Below are 19,676 nucleotides of genomic sequence, written 5' to 3'. Positions count from 1 at the left end.
CTTACATAAGTATACTTATGTATATCTCGCTTTTTAAACCAGGTATTCCCATAAAACTAAAAAATATATTTTATACTCAAGTAGTTAATATCAAAGTAGTTAGCAAAGGAAAAGAAAATCTATATTTGAAAGATGGGCACTTACCTGGAATGGTCTTATGGTTACACTGTGGTATCGACAAAGTGTCTCATGCATCTTGTGTAATTTTTCCTGTAACTGTGGAGTTCTTGGTGGAAAGCATGACCAGAAATGTCGAAGAAGTTCTCCAGCACTACTATAAACCTGACCTAATTCCTTGTGCAAATTGCCTGGCAACTGGTCCCCTGAAAATAGTCATAATATTGTACCAATGATATACAGCACTGCTTTTTAAAGTATATCAAAAATCATATTTAACAGTCATACCATCTAATTACCAATAATAAGCATACTAGTTCATCTATGGGGCCCTATCCCTTACATAGTCTTGATCATTTGATTTAACTGGGGACAGGAAGGTACTGGATTATCAGATACAATGGATAACCAATATTTGCCTAAAACTTACAACCAACTGGAAAAAATATGGAAAACTACAGTACAATATAAATTAGACTAGGTGGATCACAGACTGAATGCAAAAACATTTGTATTTTGCTCTTTCAACTGTCCAAGTCTTTCACCACTAATATAAAATCTTCCTCCCAGAGATAGGTGTAAAGTTCACCGTTCAGATGCATCATTAAACTATTATTATTAATCACTTCTCTCTGCCTCTCTTTCATTTACATTATTAATTGGCTGATTATCATTATGGTCACTTTTTCATATGTGTTCACTATTCCCCACACTAGCAAAGTAGTGCCAAGAACAGTTGAAGAAATGGCCCCACTCACTCACATCCACTCTCTGTTCTGATGCACCATTAAACTACTATCATTCATAAATTCTCTTCTCTCTGCCTTTCTTTTACTTTAATAAACCGTTGATTATTATCATTATCATAATTTTTCATAAGTTCACCATTTTCAACATTATCAAAATAGTGCCAGGAACAGACAAACAAATGGATCCCTTCACTCACATCCTACTCTTAAGCTGTGATGTATAATGCAGATACCAAAACCCTTTGTCCATAAAACCTGACTCGACAAACCTTCCATGGTTCTGCCCCACTATTTCATGTGCCCTGGTTTGCCCAGTGACTGCACATCATCCCGAGAATAGCATAGTGCTCCAATTCACTATCACTTGCATGCCCCACACTCTCATGCAGGTTCAGGCCCTGATCCTTTAAAGCAACTTTCCCTCCATCCTTCCAACTCCTTGGTTTCCCCCTTTTCCTGGTTTCCTCCACTTGTGATGTCTATACCCTATACATTACCCTTTCCTCAGGTATCCTATCCATATGTTTGAATAGTTTGGACTACCATTATAATTTTTTTCATACATATTCGCCATTTCCTGCACTAGTGGGGTAATGTTAAGAAGAGAGAACCGAACCTTAGAGTGAAAAATCCTCACTTGGCCCCCTTGTCTGTTCCTCTTAGAAAGTAAATTAGGAGGGGAGGGTTTCCAGACCCTACTCCTATCCCTCTTAGTTGCCTTCTACAACATGCAGGGAATACATGGGTAGTATGCTTTCTCCTCTATTATCATTATTATCATTGTTTATTTATTTTTATCATTTATTTATTATACTTAACTGCCGTCTCCCACGTTAGCGAGGTAGTGCAAGGAAACTGACGAAAGAATGGCCCAATCCACCCACGTACAAGTACATACATAAACGCCTACATGCACATATACATACCATTACATTTCAATGTATACATACATATACATACACAGACATATACATATATATACAATTACATATTCATACTTGCTGCCTTCATCCATTCCCATCACCATCCTGCCACACATGAAATAGCATCCCCCTCCCCTACGAGGTAGCGAAAGGCCAAATTCGTTCACGCTCGGTCTCTAGCTGTCATGTGTAATGCACTGAAACCACAGCTCCCTTTCCACATCCAGGCCCCGCAAAACTTTCATTGGTTTACCCCAGACGCTTCACATGCCCTGGTTCAATCTATTGGAAGCACATCCACCCTGGTATACCACATCGTTCCCATTCACTCTATTCCTTTCACCCTCCTCTATCTTCAGCCCCCAATCGTTCAAAATCTTTTTCACTCCATCCTTCCAACTCCAATTTGGTCTCCTGCTTCTCGTTCCCTCCACCTCTGACACATATATCCTCTTTGTCAATCTTTCCTCACATGACCAAACCATTTCAACACACCCTCTTTTGCTCTCTCAACCACACTTTTTATTATTATTATCATTATCATCATCATCATCATCATTATTGACATTTCATTATAATCATTATTAATTTTCTCATTATGAGTTCCTTTCTTCAACATCTTCACCTAGCACAGTGCCGAGAACCCCCATCACTGTCACAAGCTGATTTCAGTAGCAAGTTCTATTAAAGATTTTCATGATTAGACTTTCCTTCACTGTGTCTTATCATCAATACCCTGCAATCAGTCACGATGAACATAACGAATCTGTATCTGACCAACTCAAGAGCCTGATGAAGTCCCTGTTGATTATCAGAATCCTGGAGATTTTTTTTCTAATATAATTTCAATGTAATCAGTGATACACATATACAATTCCATCTGGAAAATTCCTTCAGTAGATCAGGAATAACAGCAACTACAGTACCAGTTCCTGTAACCTGGTTCACCTTTTGCACTTTTTTTTTTTTTTCAATCAAAAACAAGGTTTTGCATGCAGATACTCTCCCAAAAAATCAGTTGCTGACCATCTAAAAAAACCTTGTGTCTATGTGCCAATAATAACACAGAAATACGTGCTAGTAATTCTCGAAGCTAGTTTAGCTAAATGCATTATAACCTGCCTGCATAGGAAACAAAAAAAAAAGCACAAAAAACAGATCTGGAAAAGCAGGAAAACACCATAAATAAAGGGCACAATAAGAGATAAATGGAGAAACACATAAGGGGAGACAACTGAATACGACACTTGGCAGATCATCATCTGAGGGTGTAACATGCATGTGGTAATGAAAAAAGTCAACTATACTCTAAATTCTTCCATGACAGAACTTTAATGGATGACAATGGTCTGCTAAGACACTGTGCATAACCAATAAAGTTTAATGAAACTGACAAAATTACTTCAATGAAATATGTACATGCTTCTACCAACCTGAACGAACTCCTACACTGGATCTTCCTTTACGACACATTTCACTAAAGTGTTGTAAGGATCGATATGCAGCCTCTGGGTCCTGGCTGTTGTGTAAGTTTGGAGACCACCTAGCAACTGAAGATGACAGCTGTTCATGTAGGGTTGAGACCTGAGAAGCAAATTTCCTAAATCATATATTTACCTGGGAGGTATATCACCAGTACTTCCTGCATATCAGAAAGGTTAGTTGGCTACATATTGAGCCCACATTTCAAAAGTTGTCAAGCTGCACTCTGATCGAGGTAGCTGTCTTTTCTTCAGCCTCACCTGCACATGGATTGCCGGCATTCTGTCCACCAACATACAATCCTTCCTTGTCACAAACAACACTTGACACCACTTAACTAGTGCAACTCAGCCTTCATAACTCTAGATTTTCCTGATGTAAGGACTATGCACTAGCCCTGCTTTTTGACAAAATGGTTGGAGCAATACTGAAGATAGAAGTAGTAGGTTGGATCATTAGACAGACATATCTGGTACAACTAGTCAGTAGGAACACTATGTAGGAGCCTGTTGAAACATTGCACTAGAGCTGCCCTCTGCCAGTGGCCTTTAAGGGTAAGGCACTAAAGGCTAAGAAGCAGCACTGAAGTTCACCAGTTACGGAAACTTGTCATGGCCTTCCTCTTAAAGGAGTTCCTGAAGGGAACAGGCATCAGAGTCAATAGGATTATCAGGAAGAAGCCTCTGGAAACACTGTACTAGCATTGCCCTCCACCAGTGGCCTGTTAAGTGTAAGGCACTAAAGGCTACAAAGTGGCACTGGAGTTCACCTGTTTTGGAAACTTTTGTCATAGCCAGCCTCCTGAGGGTGTCAGAGATATCTAACCAATGAATTCCTGTTATTTAATGTGAGAACCTCCCATCTAACCCTTTAATAAACCTCATATGCAAACTACCTACAATGTTTTTTAATCACACATATCAACTATGCTCATGTTTATTCTGTCTTTTCTATACATATCCTATGTGCATTTAAGGACATCCTCACAATGAAAACATGTATCAGTAACATCAAGACATGTTTTATTACATACTCTTTGTATCCTTTCAACTCTAATTTTTACCAGGGACCCCACTCTTAGCTTTTACTCTTCTGACCATGTACCCATGCCTATCCATTGATATCATCCACCATACAGAGCTCCCTTGAACCCATAACTTTAACTACTTTTAAGAGGTCTCTTCTGAAAGTATTTTTTTATCCTCCTCTTCTCCATAATTACATAGTGCATAATTTACAATTAGCTATTTTACACTTTATTTATTTATTCATCTATTATACTTAACTGCTATCCCCAGTGTCAGCAAGGCAGTGCAAGGTAACAGACGAGGAATGGCCCAACCCACACACATACCCATGTATATACATAAATGCCCACACATGCACATATACATGCATATACATACATATACCTACACAGACATATTCGTATATACACAAGTTCATATCCATACTTGCTGCCTTCATCCATTCTCGTCGCCATCCCGCTACACACGAAATATCATCCCTCCCTCCAGCGAGGCAGCACCAGGAACAGACAAAAAAGGCCACATTCATTCACACTCAGTCTCTAGCTGTCATGTGTAATGCACCAAAACCACAGCTCCCTTTCCACATCCAGGCCCCACAAAACTTTCCATGGTTTACCCCAGACGCTTCACATGCCCTGGTTCAATCCACTGACAGCACGTCAACCTCGGTATACCACATCGTTCCAATTCACTCTATTCCTTGCACGCCTTTTACCCTCCTGTATGTTCAGGCCCTGATTGCTCAAAATCTTTTTCACTCCATCCTTCCATCTCCAATTGGTCTCCCGCTTCTTCTTCCCTCCAACTCTGACACCTATACTCTCTTTGTCAATGTTTCCTCACTCATTCTCTCTATGAGTTCCAACCATTTCAACACACCCTCTTCTGCTCTCTCAACCACTCTTTTTATTGCCACATATCTCTTACCCTTTCATTACTTACTCGATCAAACCATCTCACACCACATATTGTCCTCAAACATTTCATTTCCAACACATCTACCCTCCACACAACCCTATTTATAGCCCATGCCTCGCAATCATATAACATTGTTGGAACCATTATTCCTTCAAACATACCCATTTTTGCTCTCCGAGATAACATTCTCACCTTCCCACGTGCAAGGAATATAATTCAAAATGATCTTTGGCCAAGCATATAAGACCTTAGACATGTTGGATATACTTCCCTGAACTAACAAGGGGTATGAAAGTTAATGTAAAGCCCTTCCTGTGACTATTCTAACACAAAACTTTAAATACCACCCTGGTCTCTGGAATAAGCTTAACTGTAAAATAAACACCTACAATCAATAATGGGTAAATATCACAGTGATACATCATACACTTACTGAAGATCATAGTTAACATAAACTGTCATTAAAAAGACTGACCTGATGTGGCTGTAGGTTCTGGATGGAAGTATATTCCGTAGGTCCTGTGAGGTAGCGGTCTCTCTGGTGGATGGTTAATGAAGATGTTTCCACGTTGTTGGAATCCTCTAGGTCATGGTAAACTATTTTCTCTTCTAACTTAGCCTGTTATACATAAAAAAAATCATTTCTACAAATTCATACATGCTGAGAAAAAATTTACAACATAAAAAGAGACATGCATCTTGGCCCATGCCCCCATTATAAACAAAAAGGGCTTCCTCTGGAAACCTTTATCTCAAAGTTGTTGGGATGAACCCTGGCTCAAAGCCCCATTGTAATCACTATTTGTGATTACTGTTTGTGTGTTATGGGGAGAGAGTGTTACCCTAACACTGTCCTATCTCTCAACCTTTACTTCCTTCAACTTTGTTTAAGTACAAACATACATAAACACATCTCAGCTTATGATAAACTACCCAATCACTGACTATCCCCAAAATGGACAATGAACAATTGATTTAACTATGACCTGTCTGTTCAGTCCATGATCTGAACCTGGGCCAGTTAGACTGTCAGTCAGAATGCTAACATCTGCACTATGCACCATTAAAACCACTTCAACTAATCACAATACCTTCTGGAAAAAAAAATGTACTATGTTGGGAACAATATGCCACTTCATATGAAACTTTCCCTCACTGTGCAATGCTCAATATAGAAACAGCCAAAAAGGCTTATGTTACTAGGGCATGAAAATGCAGGAGGGTGAGAAGTTTAAATGGGACAGAAAGAATTGGAGTGATATGGCATACAAGGGGTGGCACTCTGTCAGGAGGCTAACCCACGGCATATGAAATGGTGACGAGAAACCATGGAATGGTCTGGGGGTTTGGTTGTTCATAGGGGTTTCTGGTTTTGGTGCGTTATATATATCAGCTTGTGTAGGAAATAGCGAACACATTTCAAGAAAAAAAATCATACCTACCTATTTCTCACATCCCTGCAAGGACAAATCAGGAGCAAGTGAATAACTTGCCACAACTCTTTAGCTGTAATGCATGATGTACAAAAACAATCCACAGCCAAGCACTAATAACTATACCATGTTTTACCTAAACTTATCTATACAGCCTGGTTCAGTCCAGTGATGGCACACTGCCTCATTATGCCTGATCAGTCCTGTTCATTCTATCCCATGTGCACCCCTCACACAAAGACCTTTTCTACTCTGCAGAATATTTCTATGAACTTATACTGTTTACTTTTAAATCTTTTAAATAAACAAAAGTAAAATCTTATGTGATATGTGGAACTTAGGAAACCTGCAAGATGTGAGAAGTTGGGAATACATCACTTCTTTTTCATCAGCACATTAACAGTAACATCAGTTCCTTCACTAGGGTGAATATGAAATTTAAACATGCACATGTGAGACATATAATCATACCTGTGAGAGAAAAACAAAATATTTAAATTGATACAGGTCATTAAAACTATTTCCTTTTCATAAAAATGGATTGATCAGTCTTCTCTTTCAGTTCATGCAAACAAGACAAGTTTTATGAAATGACTGATAAATGAGACAAATAAATAAAATACATGTGCACAGATTTTTATGACTTAACAATTTAAAGAAGCATCCATATCAATGTCCTACATAAGCTTGTGACTTAGTTCCTAAGACTCTTGCTATCTCCCCCATCAGGCTAGCGCTGGTTGGAAAATCATACCCTAAGACAGGGTCGGTCTGCAGTGTCTTTGACAAAATGATGCTCAACCACATGGAGACTTTACCAAGAAATCATGAGTTGCTCTTGATTGGGGTTGGATGCATTCTGGTAAAAGGACGAACAGTGAGGTTTACAGTGAAGGGAGGATACTGGAAGGACTCAAAGGAAAGAGGGACAGGTGAAGAATATACCTGTATGGGAAGCATGCTAGATGGACTCATGGAGTGGATTCATGGTTATGTATACAACAATATCATATGTCACAGAATGAACATTGCAAAGAGAAAGCAGTCTAAGCTAGTTGTAATATATGTGGAAAAGTCATACTAACCTTTTTACTCTTCTGTACTTGAACATCCTGGTTTGCTTCACCATTGGGAATTCCATTTGGGTTTTTAGCAGCTAGTTCATCTAACACCTTTTCCTTTTCAGAATAAGTTTGTGCTTTAATAATGTTGAGGCTGTGCTGGTTAAACCTGGAATATATTTGTCGGTAAATCCATATTGGTAATCTAATAAGATTTTTCTTACAAATGAGTTGACAACTGTTTTTGGAGAGGTTTCAAAGTCAGGGACCTTTATTGGAAAAAAGTTTGCTTAATATTACTGATCCTATATCACATTCATTAATATGATCACAACTAAAACTTTATTTTTAAGAGTGGTAATATCTAGCTACACTTGAATATAACCAGCTCCAATAACTGATGTATTTTTCTTGCTTACAGTGATATAAGGTATAAGTATGAGAGAACAACATGCAAGGAAATGAGATGTAATTATGCAGAGTGATCATGGCATTTGGAAAAATTTCTGCATCAGTAACTCTGTTAGCATAAGAAGTGGATATTTGCATACTGCACCATATGTAGTGAGGCAAAAGATGAAAGGTAGATTATCGCAAAAATGTATATAGCAATAGGGAATGAACAGAAAGACAAAATAAAAGAACAGGACCAGGAGTAGGAGGATACCTGAGATGAGGTGAAAGAATAGAAGAGCGTGCAAATGGGTGCTCTACTGATAAAAATGTGGGGATGTGAAATGAATACACTGTGAATTATCAAATTAGCCAGTCCACAGTTATTAGGTTCAGTAGGGATGAGGGGCAAGTTAACTGGGAGATAAGTTTAATGGAGAAAAACTGGAGGTAGTGAAGTGTTTTAGATATCTGTACATGTGTATATATGTATACATGTATATGTCTGTGTATGTACATGTATGTATAAATTGAAATGCATAGGTATGTATATGTGCATGTGTATGTGGGTGGGTTGGGCCATTCTTTTGTCTGTTTTCTTGCACTACCTCGCTAATGTGGGAGACAGCAACTAAGTATAATAACAATAATAATAATAATAATAAGCAAAAATGGGTATGTTTGAAGGAATAGTGGTTCCAACAATGTTGTATGGTTGCGAGGTGTGGGCTATGGATAGAGTTGTGCACAGGAGGGTGGATGTGCTGGAAATGAGATGTTTGAGGAAAATGTGTGGTGTGAGGTGGTTTGATCGAGTAAGTAATGTAAGGGTAAGAGAGATGTGTGGAAATAAAAAGAGCGTGGTTGAGAGAGCAGAAGAGGGTGTTTTGAAATGGTTTGGGCACATGGAGAGAATGAGTGAGGAAAGATTGACCAAGAGGATATATGTGTCGGAGGTGGAGGGAACGAGAAGTGGGAGACCAAATTGGAGGTGGAAAGATGGAGTGAAAAAGATTTTGTGTGATCGGGGCCTGAACATGCAGGAGGGTGAAAGGAGGGCAAGGAATAGAGTGAATTGGATCGATGTGGTATACCGGGGTTGACGTGCTATCAGTGGATTGAATCAGGGCATGTGAAGCGTCTGGGGTAAACCATGGAAAGTTGTGTGGGGCCTGGATGTGGAAAGGGAGCTGTGGTTTCGGGCATTATTGCGTGGCAGCTAGAGACTGAGTGTGAACGAATGGGGCCTTTGTTGTCTTTTCCTAGTGCTACCTTGCACACATGAGGGGGGAGGGGGAAGGTATTCCATGTGTGGCGAGGTGGCGATGGGAGTGAATGGGGGCAGACAGTGTGAATTGTGTGCATGGGTATATATGTATGTGTCTGTGTATGTATATATATGTGTACATTGAGATGTATAGGTATGTATATTTGCGTGTGTGTGTATACATTGTGTATGGGGGTGGGTTGGGCCATTTCTTTCGTCTGTTTCCTTGTGCTACCTCGCAAACGCAGGAGACAGTGACAAAGCAAAATAAATAAAATAAATAAAATAATAATAATAATAATAATAATAATAATAATAATAATAATTAATAATAATAATAATAACAATAATAATAATTATAATAATAATAAAAACAATGATAACAATAACATAACCAAGAATTCCATCAATTTATCATCTTGTGCTCAAAGCTGATTACTCATTTCAATCAAGTCACTTTCGAATACGTTACTAAGGACATGCATGTCATCGCCATAAAGTACTCTATTATCTACACATTCTTTCTTTTTCACCTGAAAACCAACTTATATTGGTTGATTAGCATTTCACAGTTTTCTCAGGGTCATTTTCAAATTCATATACTTTTATCTCTTAATTTTCTTTTTTTTTTTGCTTTACTCATGTCCGGAAAAAAAATGGATTTTGTTCCTTGCTTTAAATTAGTTTCTCTAGTGTTACTGAACTCTGCATGCTCTAAGTTATAACACAAATGAAGTCAACTCTAGCACGGCTGTATCACTGGGAATAAGTCTTTTCAAAGAACTCATTCCAAAGGAGTCCATCATTTCTGTGCCACTGGAAGTAGCACAGTCTTGGAGCTCAAGGAGCTCCTGGGAAGAGTTCTGGGTAACATCAGGACTCCCTAGAAAGGGATCCTGGGTTAGGTATAAATAAAAATTACTTTGCAATTATTCTGTCTTTTCTAAGCAACTCCATTACCTCTTGGTCATAACATCTCATTTTCTTCATATGAGTGGTACATGTGTCATGGCTAAAAATTCAAGAACTGTTTTTACTTTGGGTGCCATAACAATCAAACACAAATTTCATAAAACATCTGCAAGTTTTAAATAACCTACCTTTTGATCATGGTGGCATGAATGATGTTACTCCCAGCTTTAGCACCTGCAACCCTTAACTCCCCATCCACTGACATGGGTTTTTCTTCATATATATCATTTAAATCATACAATGGATCATTTTTTATTGAGGTGACATCACGATTCCATTCTGAAAAGTAAGCTTCATTTAACAACAGAGAACAGTAGACACATACAGTCTAGGAACACAATAAACCCAGCTACGAGTATTCACTATTTTCTTATGGTCTGGAGGTTTAGCAGCAACAGCTGGGCTGAACCTTTATAATGCTGAATAATCAGCAGTAAAAAGCACTATGAGTGAGCTATTTCAACTTTGTACTTACAATCATGCCTGGATCTTATATTTATAAAATTTTATGAATAACGTCACTTTAGCATTCAAAAAGAATGAAAAATAATACAAATAATATACAAGTCCAATGCATGATCCAACAAGCAAGATCATAAGTATAATCATATGCAATACATAAATTCTTTATGGATACACATTTACTGAAATGCTTTTCCCAATATGTTACCAAACTCTGTGTGAGATGACACCCTGAGTGAAAAGTTACCCTGGGCAAGGCTGTATCATCACAAGTACAGTCTTCTCAAAGAATTTCTCGCTCTGAAGGAGCCTATCACTTCCCTGCTACTGGAAACAGCTCAGCCTTGGAGCTGCAGCAGCTCCTGGAAAATGGGTCTTGGGCAATCATAAACAAATAAAATCATTTTTTCCAACATAGTGAGGCAAAGGGCTTTTAAGGATAAATTTTGGTTGGCTTCTTATTCTGTTCCTTTTACAAGGTGATAATACAAAAGAGGTGAATTTTTAGCCCCAATATCTTGTTCATAACAGAAGATATGTGAACAGCATTACCTGTCCCTCTCACTAGGGATAACCATATGTAACATTCTTAGAGTTTCTTTGTAAAAGAATGTCACAATCCTTGAAGTGATGCTTTAAAATCTAAAAGAAACAGAAAACAAACCTGAGAATTCAGTCTCCATATATATGAAGCTCCAAGTTGTACAACTGATTAAAAATGAGAAATACTTTCAAAAATGGGCATGGCTCCTACAAGGCAGGACTGGAGCAGCACTATCATCATATGTCTAAAGCAAAAACTATTACAATAATCTCCATATTCCTGTGTCGCACTTGCAAGTTCTTTGAAGGGTCACTACTTCTCTTATTATTTTCTACTATCTGCATCTCATTACAAATAGCACATCACCTGAAACATTCATGGGATCACTATGATGCAAGAAACGTGAACTGTAATGAGTTCTTAAAATGGATGCTTTCCTAACATCAATATTTCTCTCACTAGGTCACATCTACAAAACTTGAACTTATAAAATGCAATTTGTACTATAATGAGTGGATTTAATTCTGCTGCAAGTTGCCACTTTTTCTGTAACTGTCAAGGGTGTGTTAAAAGTCACACAATGAGCCACCCAAACAAGCCTTGTTTTTCACTGCAAACACTATATCTTTTATCTACACAAAACTATTTCATAAGTTAGAAAACTACTGATTCTTGTCCATGGTATTCAGTTAATCCCCAATATTCTATTTCTAATTCAACCCATTCACTGTGGCTGGTGTATATGTGGTCTCTGAATAATAGAGGTTCACCTTGACTGGTACATATACGTAACTGTTTTTTTTGTTTTCCGAAAACTGCTGCACACGGGAGCAGCCCTTAAAATTAGCCAGCTGCAGTGAATAGGTTAACTGTCATCACTATGGAAAAATAAAAAAGTTCTTACCTCTATCATCATATTTTGAACATTCAGAGAAGACATTTTCCGTCCTGCTGGTTGTATGGACGCTATAATAATGAGACTGAAAAAAGAGAGTCCAGAACTCTGACTCCGTCATCCTATGTGGGACATATTCTGCATGCTTTTTTTTTACAGCTGGGTAGGTTTTAAACACGGCAGACATAATCTCCGGAGTCAAGTTGTATTGTACTTTTCCATTATTACCATCAGTCTGAGGTTTTATGTCAGCCTGAGAACAGAAAACAGTTAAAATACCTATAGTAAGCACAAAAAGTAACAAATGCTTTCTTGAAAATTAAATGAAATGCTAGACAAAAACAGCTGATTAACGTTTATAAAATTCAATGTTTTTAAGATAAATCCATCAAACAAGGCCAGCATAAAGCACTCTAGTTTTTAATACCCAGAGCTCTAAAATGTGAGTTTCATCAATGAAGAGTGAAGCTGCCTTTATCATGTCTCCAAAAATTTAAAGTATGAAAATCCAGAGTTAAGTGTCTGTACAATTTAAAAAAATATTTGACAAAAATCCATAATATAATTAGACAATTTGTGGTAATACTATTCTGCACTTATTCTTATCATACACTACACAAATGACTTTGACAAATCCTAAACAAAGGATTTTAGAACGACCTGAACAGTCTCAGCTATATCATTACAATATAAACACTAGCTGCAGCCACATCATAAAGAACTCTAAAAATTCTCATGGTTAAGAGACAGAATCAGTCCAACTGCTGAAAAGAAACTTCTTTACAACCTAATGCTGCTATTTTCATGTAAATCACAGCTTCATGCAATCAAAACATTTATTTCTTCAGCACTTTTCTGCCTCTAGTAATTCTTTTGTATCAACTTATGCTAAAATGAAAATAAACACCTGAGAAATATACAACCAAACTTATTCTTGACAACCAAAAAGTCTGATTCTAATAAAGAATTGAAGAATGTATGTGAGAAATACTTAGAAAAGCAAATGGATTTGTATGTAGCATTTATGGATCTGGAGAAGGCATATGATAGAGTTGATAGAGAAGCTCTGTGGAAGGTATTAAGAATATATGGTGTGGGAGGCAAGTTGTTAGAAGCAGTGAAAAGTTTTTATCGAGGATGTAAGGCATGTGTACGTGTAGGAAGAGAGGAAAGTGATTGGTTCTCAGTGAATGTAGGTTTGCGGCAGGGGTGTGTGATGTCTCCATGGTTGTTTAATTTGTTTATGGATGGGGTTGTAAGGGAGGTAAATGCAAGAGTCCTGGAAAGAGGGGCAAGTATGAAGTCTGTTGGGGATGAGAGAGCTTGGGAAGTGAGTCAGTTGTTGTTCGCTGATGATACAGCGCTGGTGGCTGATTCATGTGAGAAACTGCAGAAGCTGGTGACTGAGTTTGGTAAAGTGTGTGGAAGAAGAAAGTTGAGAGTAAATGTGAATAAGAGCAAGGTTATTAGGTACAGTAGGGGTGAGGGTCAAGTCAATTGGGAGGTGAGTTTGAATGGAGAAAAACTGGAGGAAGTGAAGTGTTTTAGATATCTGGGAGTGGATCTGTCAGCGGATGGAACCATGGAAGCGGAAGTGGATCATAGGGTGGGGGAGGGGGCGAAAATTTTGGGAGCCTTGAAAAATGTGTGGAAGTCGAGAACATTATCTCGGAAAGCGAAAATGGGTATGTTTGAGGGAATAGTGGTTCCAACAATGTTGTATGGTTGCGAGGCGTGGGCTATGGATAGAGATGTGCGCAGGAGGATGGATGTGCTGGAAATGAGATGTTTGAGGACAATGTGTGGTGTGAGGTGGTTTGATCGAGTAAGTAACGTAAGGGTAAGAGAGATGTGTGGAAATAAAAAGAGCGTGGTTGAGAGAGCAGAAGAGGGTGTTTTGAAATGGTTTGGGCACATGGAGAGAATGAGTGAGGAGAGATTGACCAAGAGGATATATGTGTCGGAGGTGGAGGGAACGAGGAGAAGAGGGAGACCAAATTGGAGGTGGAAAGATGGAGTGAAAAAGATTTTGTGTGATCGGGGCCTGAACATGCAGGAGGGTGAAAGGAGGGCAAGGAATAGAGTGAATTGGAGTCATGTGGTATACAGGGGTTGACGTGCTGTCAGTGGATTGAATCAAGGCATGTGAAGCGTCTGGGGTAAACCATGGAAAGCTGTGTAGGTATGTATATTTGCGTGTGTGGACGTGTGTATGTACATGTGTATGGGGGGGGGGGGTTGGGCCATTTCTTTCGTCTGTTTCCTTGCGCTACCTCGCAAACGCGGGAGACAGCGACAAAGTATAAAAAAAAAAAAAAAAAAAAAAAAAAAAAAAAAATCTTTTTAAATGATGAAGCGAAATGACAATGAAGACATCTGCATAAAGGAGCTAACAAAGTGAAAGGAACTGTAAGGAAGAACAAAAACAAAAGACAAGCCTTAAAAAAATTCATTTGATTAGAAAGACTTGTTTCTGCATTCAACAGAACTTCTGAAGAAAGCAAGAGCATTTCATCATAAAAAAGGGACCCTAAACTTATACTTGGTAATACAAATCAGGTTTCAAATAGCTATCATAATAAGCTCATTAAAGAATACAATAATTATACCTCAACTTACTGCATTATTACCTATCAGGAATGATAATTATTGTAAATTCTTTCTATGTAATGTGATCATAGGTGGAGATTCTAAAGATGATATCTGCAAGATGCTGTTATTAGTCATTTCAAGGCCATCTAACTTCTTAAAACGTCTTTACATGATGCTACTTCACCTGATAATGAGTTCTATTAACAGACCGATTGATATCTTTTAAAGCTGAGTTGTAAAGAATCTGTTAAATATGTTAAGACCTCAGACAAGTAGCAGTACACTTCCTACTTATGTATGCACTAACAGAAAGATCATAATAAAAGAAAAACCACAAAGGAATGTGATTCAATGTTCATATCCTTCCTATTATGGAAGCCATAATCCAACCCATGGGTAAAGGGGAAGAATGGTTTGGAAGTCTTGGGAGTAAAGTCAGGGGTTGGTGAGAGGACAAGAGCTACGTACGGAGTAGCACTTCTACTGAAGCAGGAGTTGTGGGAGTTTGTGATAAGAGTGTAAGAAAGTAAATTCTAGATTGATTTGGATAAAACTGAAAGTGGATGGTGAGATATGGTAGATTATTGGTGTTTATGCACCTGGTCATAAGAAAGATCATGACAGGCAAGTGTTTTAAGAGCAGCTGAGTGAGTGTGTCAACATCTTTGGTGCAGAAGACCAGGTATTAGTGACAAGTGATTCAAATGCGAAGGTGAGTAATGTGGCAGCTGACAGTATAATTGGTGTACATAGGGTATTCAGTATTGTGAATGGAAATGGTGAAGAGCTTGTGGATTTGTGTGCTGAAAAAAAGACTGGTGACTAGAATTTTTTTTTTTTTTTTTTTTTATACTTTGTCGCTGTCTCCCGCGTTTGCGAGGTAGCGCAAGGAAACAGACGAAAGAAATGGCCCAACCCCCCCCCCCATACACATGTATATACATACGTCCACACACGCAAATATACATACCTACACAGCTTTCCATGGTTTACCCCAGACGCTTCACATGCCTTGATTCAATCCACTGACAGCACGTCAGCCCCGGTATACCACATCGCTCCAATTCACTCTATTCCTTGCCCTCCTTTCACCCTCCTGCATGTTCAGGCCCCGATCACACAAAATCTTTTTTACTCCATCTTTCCACCTCCAATTTGGTCTCCCTCTTCTCCTTGTTCCCTCCACCTCCGACACATATATCCTCTTGGTCAATCTTTCCTCACTCATCCTCTCCATGTGCCCAAACCACTTCAAAACACCCTCTTCTGCTCTCTCAACCACGCTCTTTTTATTTCCACATATCTCTCTTACCCTTACGTTACTCACTCGATCAAACCACCTCACACCACACATTGTCCTCAAACATCTCATTTCCAGCACATCCATCCTCCTGCGCACAACTCTATCTATAGCCCACGCCTCGCAACCATACAACATTGTTGGAACCACTATTCCTTCAAACATACCCATTTTTGCTTTCTGAGATAATGTTCTCGACTTCCACACATTCCTGGTATAAAAAGAGAGATGTACAAAAGTATACATAGGAGAGATGGTCAAAGATCATTATTGGATTACACGTTAATTGACAGCCATGTAAAACAGAGATTTGTGTGCTGAAAAAGGACTGGTGATCGGGAATACCTGGTTTAAAAAGAGAGATATACATAAGTATAGGTATGTAAGTAGGAGAGATGGCCAGAGAGCATAACTGAATTATGTATTAATTGATAGGCGTGTGAAAGAGAGACTTTTGGATGTTAATGTGCCAAGAGGGGTAGCTGGAGGGATGTCTGATCATTATCTTGTGGAGGTGAAGGTGAAGATTTGTAGAGGTTTTCAGAAAAGAAGAGAGAATGTTGGGGTAAAAAGAGTGATGAGAGTAAGTGAGCTTGGAAAGGAGACATGTGAGGAAGTACCAGGAGAGATTGAGTGAAGAATGGCAAAAGGTGAGAGTAAATGACATAAGGGGGGTGGGGGAGGAATGGGATGTATTTAGGTAAGCAGCTAGAGACTGAGTGTGAATGAATGTGGCCTTTGTTGTCTTTTCCTAGCGCTACCTTGCACGCATGCGGGGGGAGGGGGTTGTCATTTCATGTATGGTGGGGTGGCAACAGGAATTAATAAAGGCAGCAAGTATGAATTATGTACATGTGTATATATGTATATGTCTGTGTATGTATATGTATGTATACACTCAAATGTATAGATATGGATATATGCATGTGTGGACGTGCTTGTATATACATGTGTATGTGGGTGGCCACTCTTTTGTCTGTTTCCTTGCGCTACCTTGCTAACATGGGAGACAATGACAATAATAATAATAATAATAATATATATATACTTCCCATGTATTCCCTGCATATCATAGAAAGTGACTAAAAGGGGTGGGAGCAGGGGACTGTAAATCAGCCCCTCTAGTTTTTACTTTTCCAAAAGAAGGGACAGTGAACAGGGCAAAGTGAGGATTTTCTCTCTTAGGCTCAGTCCTCTGTTCTTAATGCTACCTCGTTAATGTAGGAAATGGCGATTATGTATCTACCAGCCCCATGTGAGAGGATGAAACTGGGTTGACTGTAGACCAACTGCAGACCAAATATAATGGAAAACTCCTGAAAGTGTAGTACCAAGTTTAAGCATACTACAGTGGATAACATACTGCCAACCCTGCCCAGCTATTGATCCAATCCTAGGTCTTGTGAGGTGCAACGTTTCAAAGTTACATATGCATCATGGTGTTCCTTGGATTTTCATTTTTGAAGATTATCAGATAAGCATTCCCACAATTGGACTGACAATTTGGTGACTGGTGTAAACTTACATGTCAGCTTACCTAAGCAACATCTGGATCTCATTCAAAGTTATATACGTTTCAGATCCATATAAATCAAAGTGTAGTGCAAAGCTACATCAATATTCAAAGATATTCTTTCACTTTATAGTAGATGATGTACTCCAATTCAAGAGGCATGAGTGTCCAAGCAGATAAACAAAAAGATACTGGATGCACTCATCAAACTAGTTTATAATATCATAATTCCTCACAAGGGATAATATAACAGTTTTCACTGTGTAAAATATACCAGCTTATATTCACAGGTGAGTTAAACAACTAAAATATGATTCAGAAAGACCTCTGTAAAATATATGGGCAAAAAATCAATGCAAAAAAATAGACTCACCAGAAAAGCCCCTGACACACCAACATCTTGTTGTGGTCCCATACTCTGTTTGTACTGTCCTGCAATCTCTTTCCAAAATTCATCAACAGAGATAATGGATGTAGGAACAAGAGCACGATACAGATGCTGAAGTTGTTCATTCTCATCCAACATTCGTTTTTTTTCCATTAATTCATCAGGGGGTTGCCGCCTGTTCTGGCACATCAGCTGACTGAGGCGCTCCTAAACAATGTTGGGAAGGAAAATTTGCTTGGTTAATAACATTCATGAAACTGCCAACATGGTGTGCAGCTGTTTTTAGTTATATCTTAAACTAAAGTAAAATTTTATCTACATACTGTTAACTTCCTTGATCACAAAAGGCCATGCATACCTTTATCTGAACACTGCACTGATATCAGTCATAATGTATTTTTTCACAATGGATGAATTACCTGATCATCATTTACAATGTACAGTAAACTCTAGTCCAAGTTAATTGGATTAATTGGAAATGCATCCCTTCTGGTTCAGAGGGATTTTTAAAAACATAAAACTGTATACAGGAAAAACATGTTGTTAGCACAGATTACCAAACACATTTACAACCTTGTTTTGCTGCACAGATTACCAAACACATTTACAACCTTGTTTTGCTGTAACAAAATACTATACTAAACAGAAAACATTACTCAAAATATGTAATACAGTACAAGGAGCCCTTACAGACTGATAGGGTTATGTTCCCAGTGAACTCTTGTTTTGGCAGAATGTCATTGTATGAGTAACTGAAACCCACGTTATAAAGGGGGTTAACTTATAGACCAAAAATTTTTCAAATCTTAGTAATTCTCATGTATGGATTATACCCGAAACATCATGGCTTACCATCAATGTACTAAATTCTTTCATGATGTAAATCAGACTCTCAGATTCAGAAACTGTTGTCATTTCACTGGTAAATCTGATGATACTTAATGATTCTTACTGAGAAAGCTGGTGATGAGAGATTGAGGTAGGTGGTGGCGGAGTGGGATGAGGTTGGAGTGAACGGTTTGTCAAGCCTTCGAAAGTACGGTTATCTTTTTCAGTAGGTGATATCTATGTTTGTTGATGTATCTGGCCATTATATTATCAATTTCATCATTTTCAAGTGAGATAAATCTCACTTCTATGGCACATTAAGAATATGAAAACTTGGTGTTCCTTGTAAGGTGACTGTGGATGGAATACAATCAGAATGTAATGTTATTATGCTTTGATATTATCATAAAAGGTATTTTAACTTAACCTTTCAATATACTTACATACTCTATAATAAAATTAAATGAATACAAAATAAACAATCTTCAAGTCTGATGCTAATGAGAAAACTTTAGTGTTATTCCGCAAATTTCTACCATAGAATACAGTACATTGTTACTTGATATATTATCCCTGAAATTACTGAAATCTCAACAATTTTATACAGCATTTTCTAAAGTGTACAAGTCTGTTAAATTACCAGTAACAAGAAAATACATTACAACAGTTGTGGGTACAGCTTTGATCACAACCAGCCATTCAAATCAATTATTAGTTTTGTCAATGACTTTTGTTCCTTTTATTATCAAAGCTCAATTCTTTTAAAGTTTTCTCTGGCTCTCTCAACAGTTCTAAATGTACTATGATT

The 19,676-nt window shown here is 38.1% G+C and overlaps 1 protein-coding gene across 7 annotated transcripts in view; it reads right to left on the bottom strand.

Moving 5' to 3' along the window:
- Tfb1 (transcription factor B1) overlaps positions 1-19,676 on the bottom strand; it is a 44,019-nt gene that overhangs the window by 5,212 nt on the left and 19,131 nt on the right. For 6 of the 7 annotated variants that reach the window (XM_071691164.1, XM_071691165.1, XM_071691166.1 and 3 more), the window contains 7 exons: positions 18,026-18,247; positions 12,257-12,500; positions 10,475-10,625; positions 7,739-7,883; positions 5,696-5,839; positions 3,223-3,373; positions 145-323 (listed from right to left, as the gene is read on the bottom strand). In XM_071691164.1, coding sequence (XP_071547265.1) covers positions 145-323; positions 3,223-3,373; positions 5,696-5,839; positions 7,739-7,883; positions 10,475-10,625; positions 12,257-12,500; positions 18,026-18,247 — 1,236 coding nt within the window. Of the gene's footprint in view, positions 1-144; positions 324-3,222; positions 3,374-5,695; positions 5,840-7,738; positions 7,884-10,474; positions 10,626-12,256; positions 12,501-18,025; positions 18,248-18,992; positions 19,644-19,676 lie in introns of those variants that run through there. The other variant, XM_071691167.1, reaches the window with a different exon arrangement.

Source organism: Panulirus ornatus, chromosome 50 (assembly GCF_036320965.1).
Source record: "Panulirus ornatus isolate Po-2019 chromosome 50, ASM3632096v1, whole genome shotgun sequence".
NCBI classification, from domain to species: domain Eukaryota; kingdom Metazoa; phylum Arthropoda; class Malacostraca; order Decapoda; family Palinuridae; genus Panulirus; species Panulirus ornatus.
This window is presented reverse-complemented; position numbering and strand designations above follow the sequence as displayed.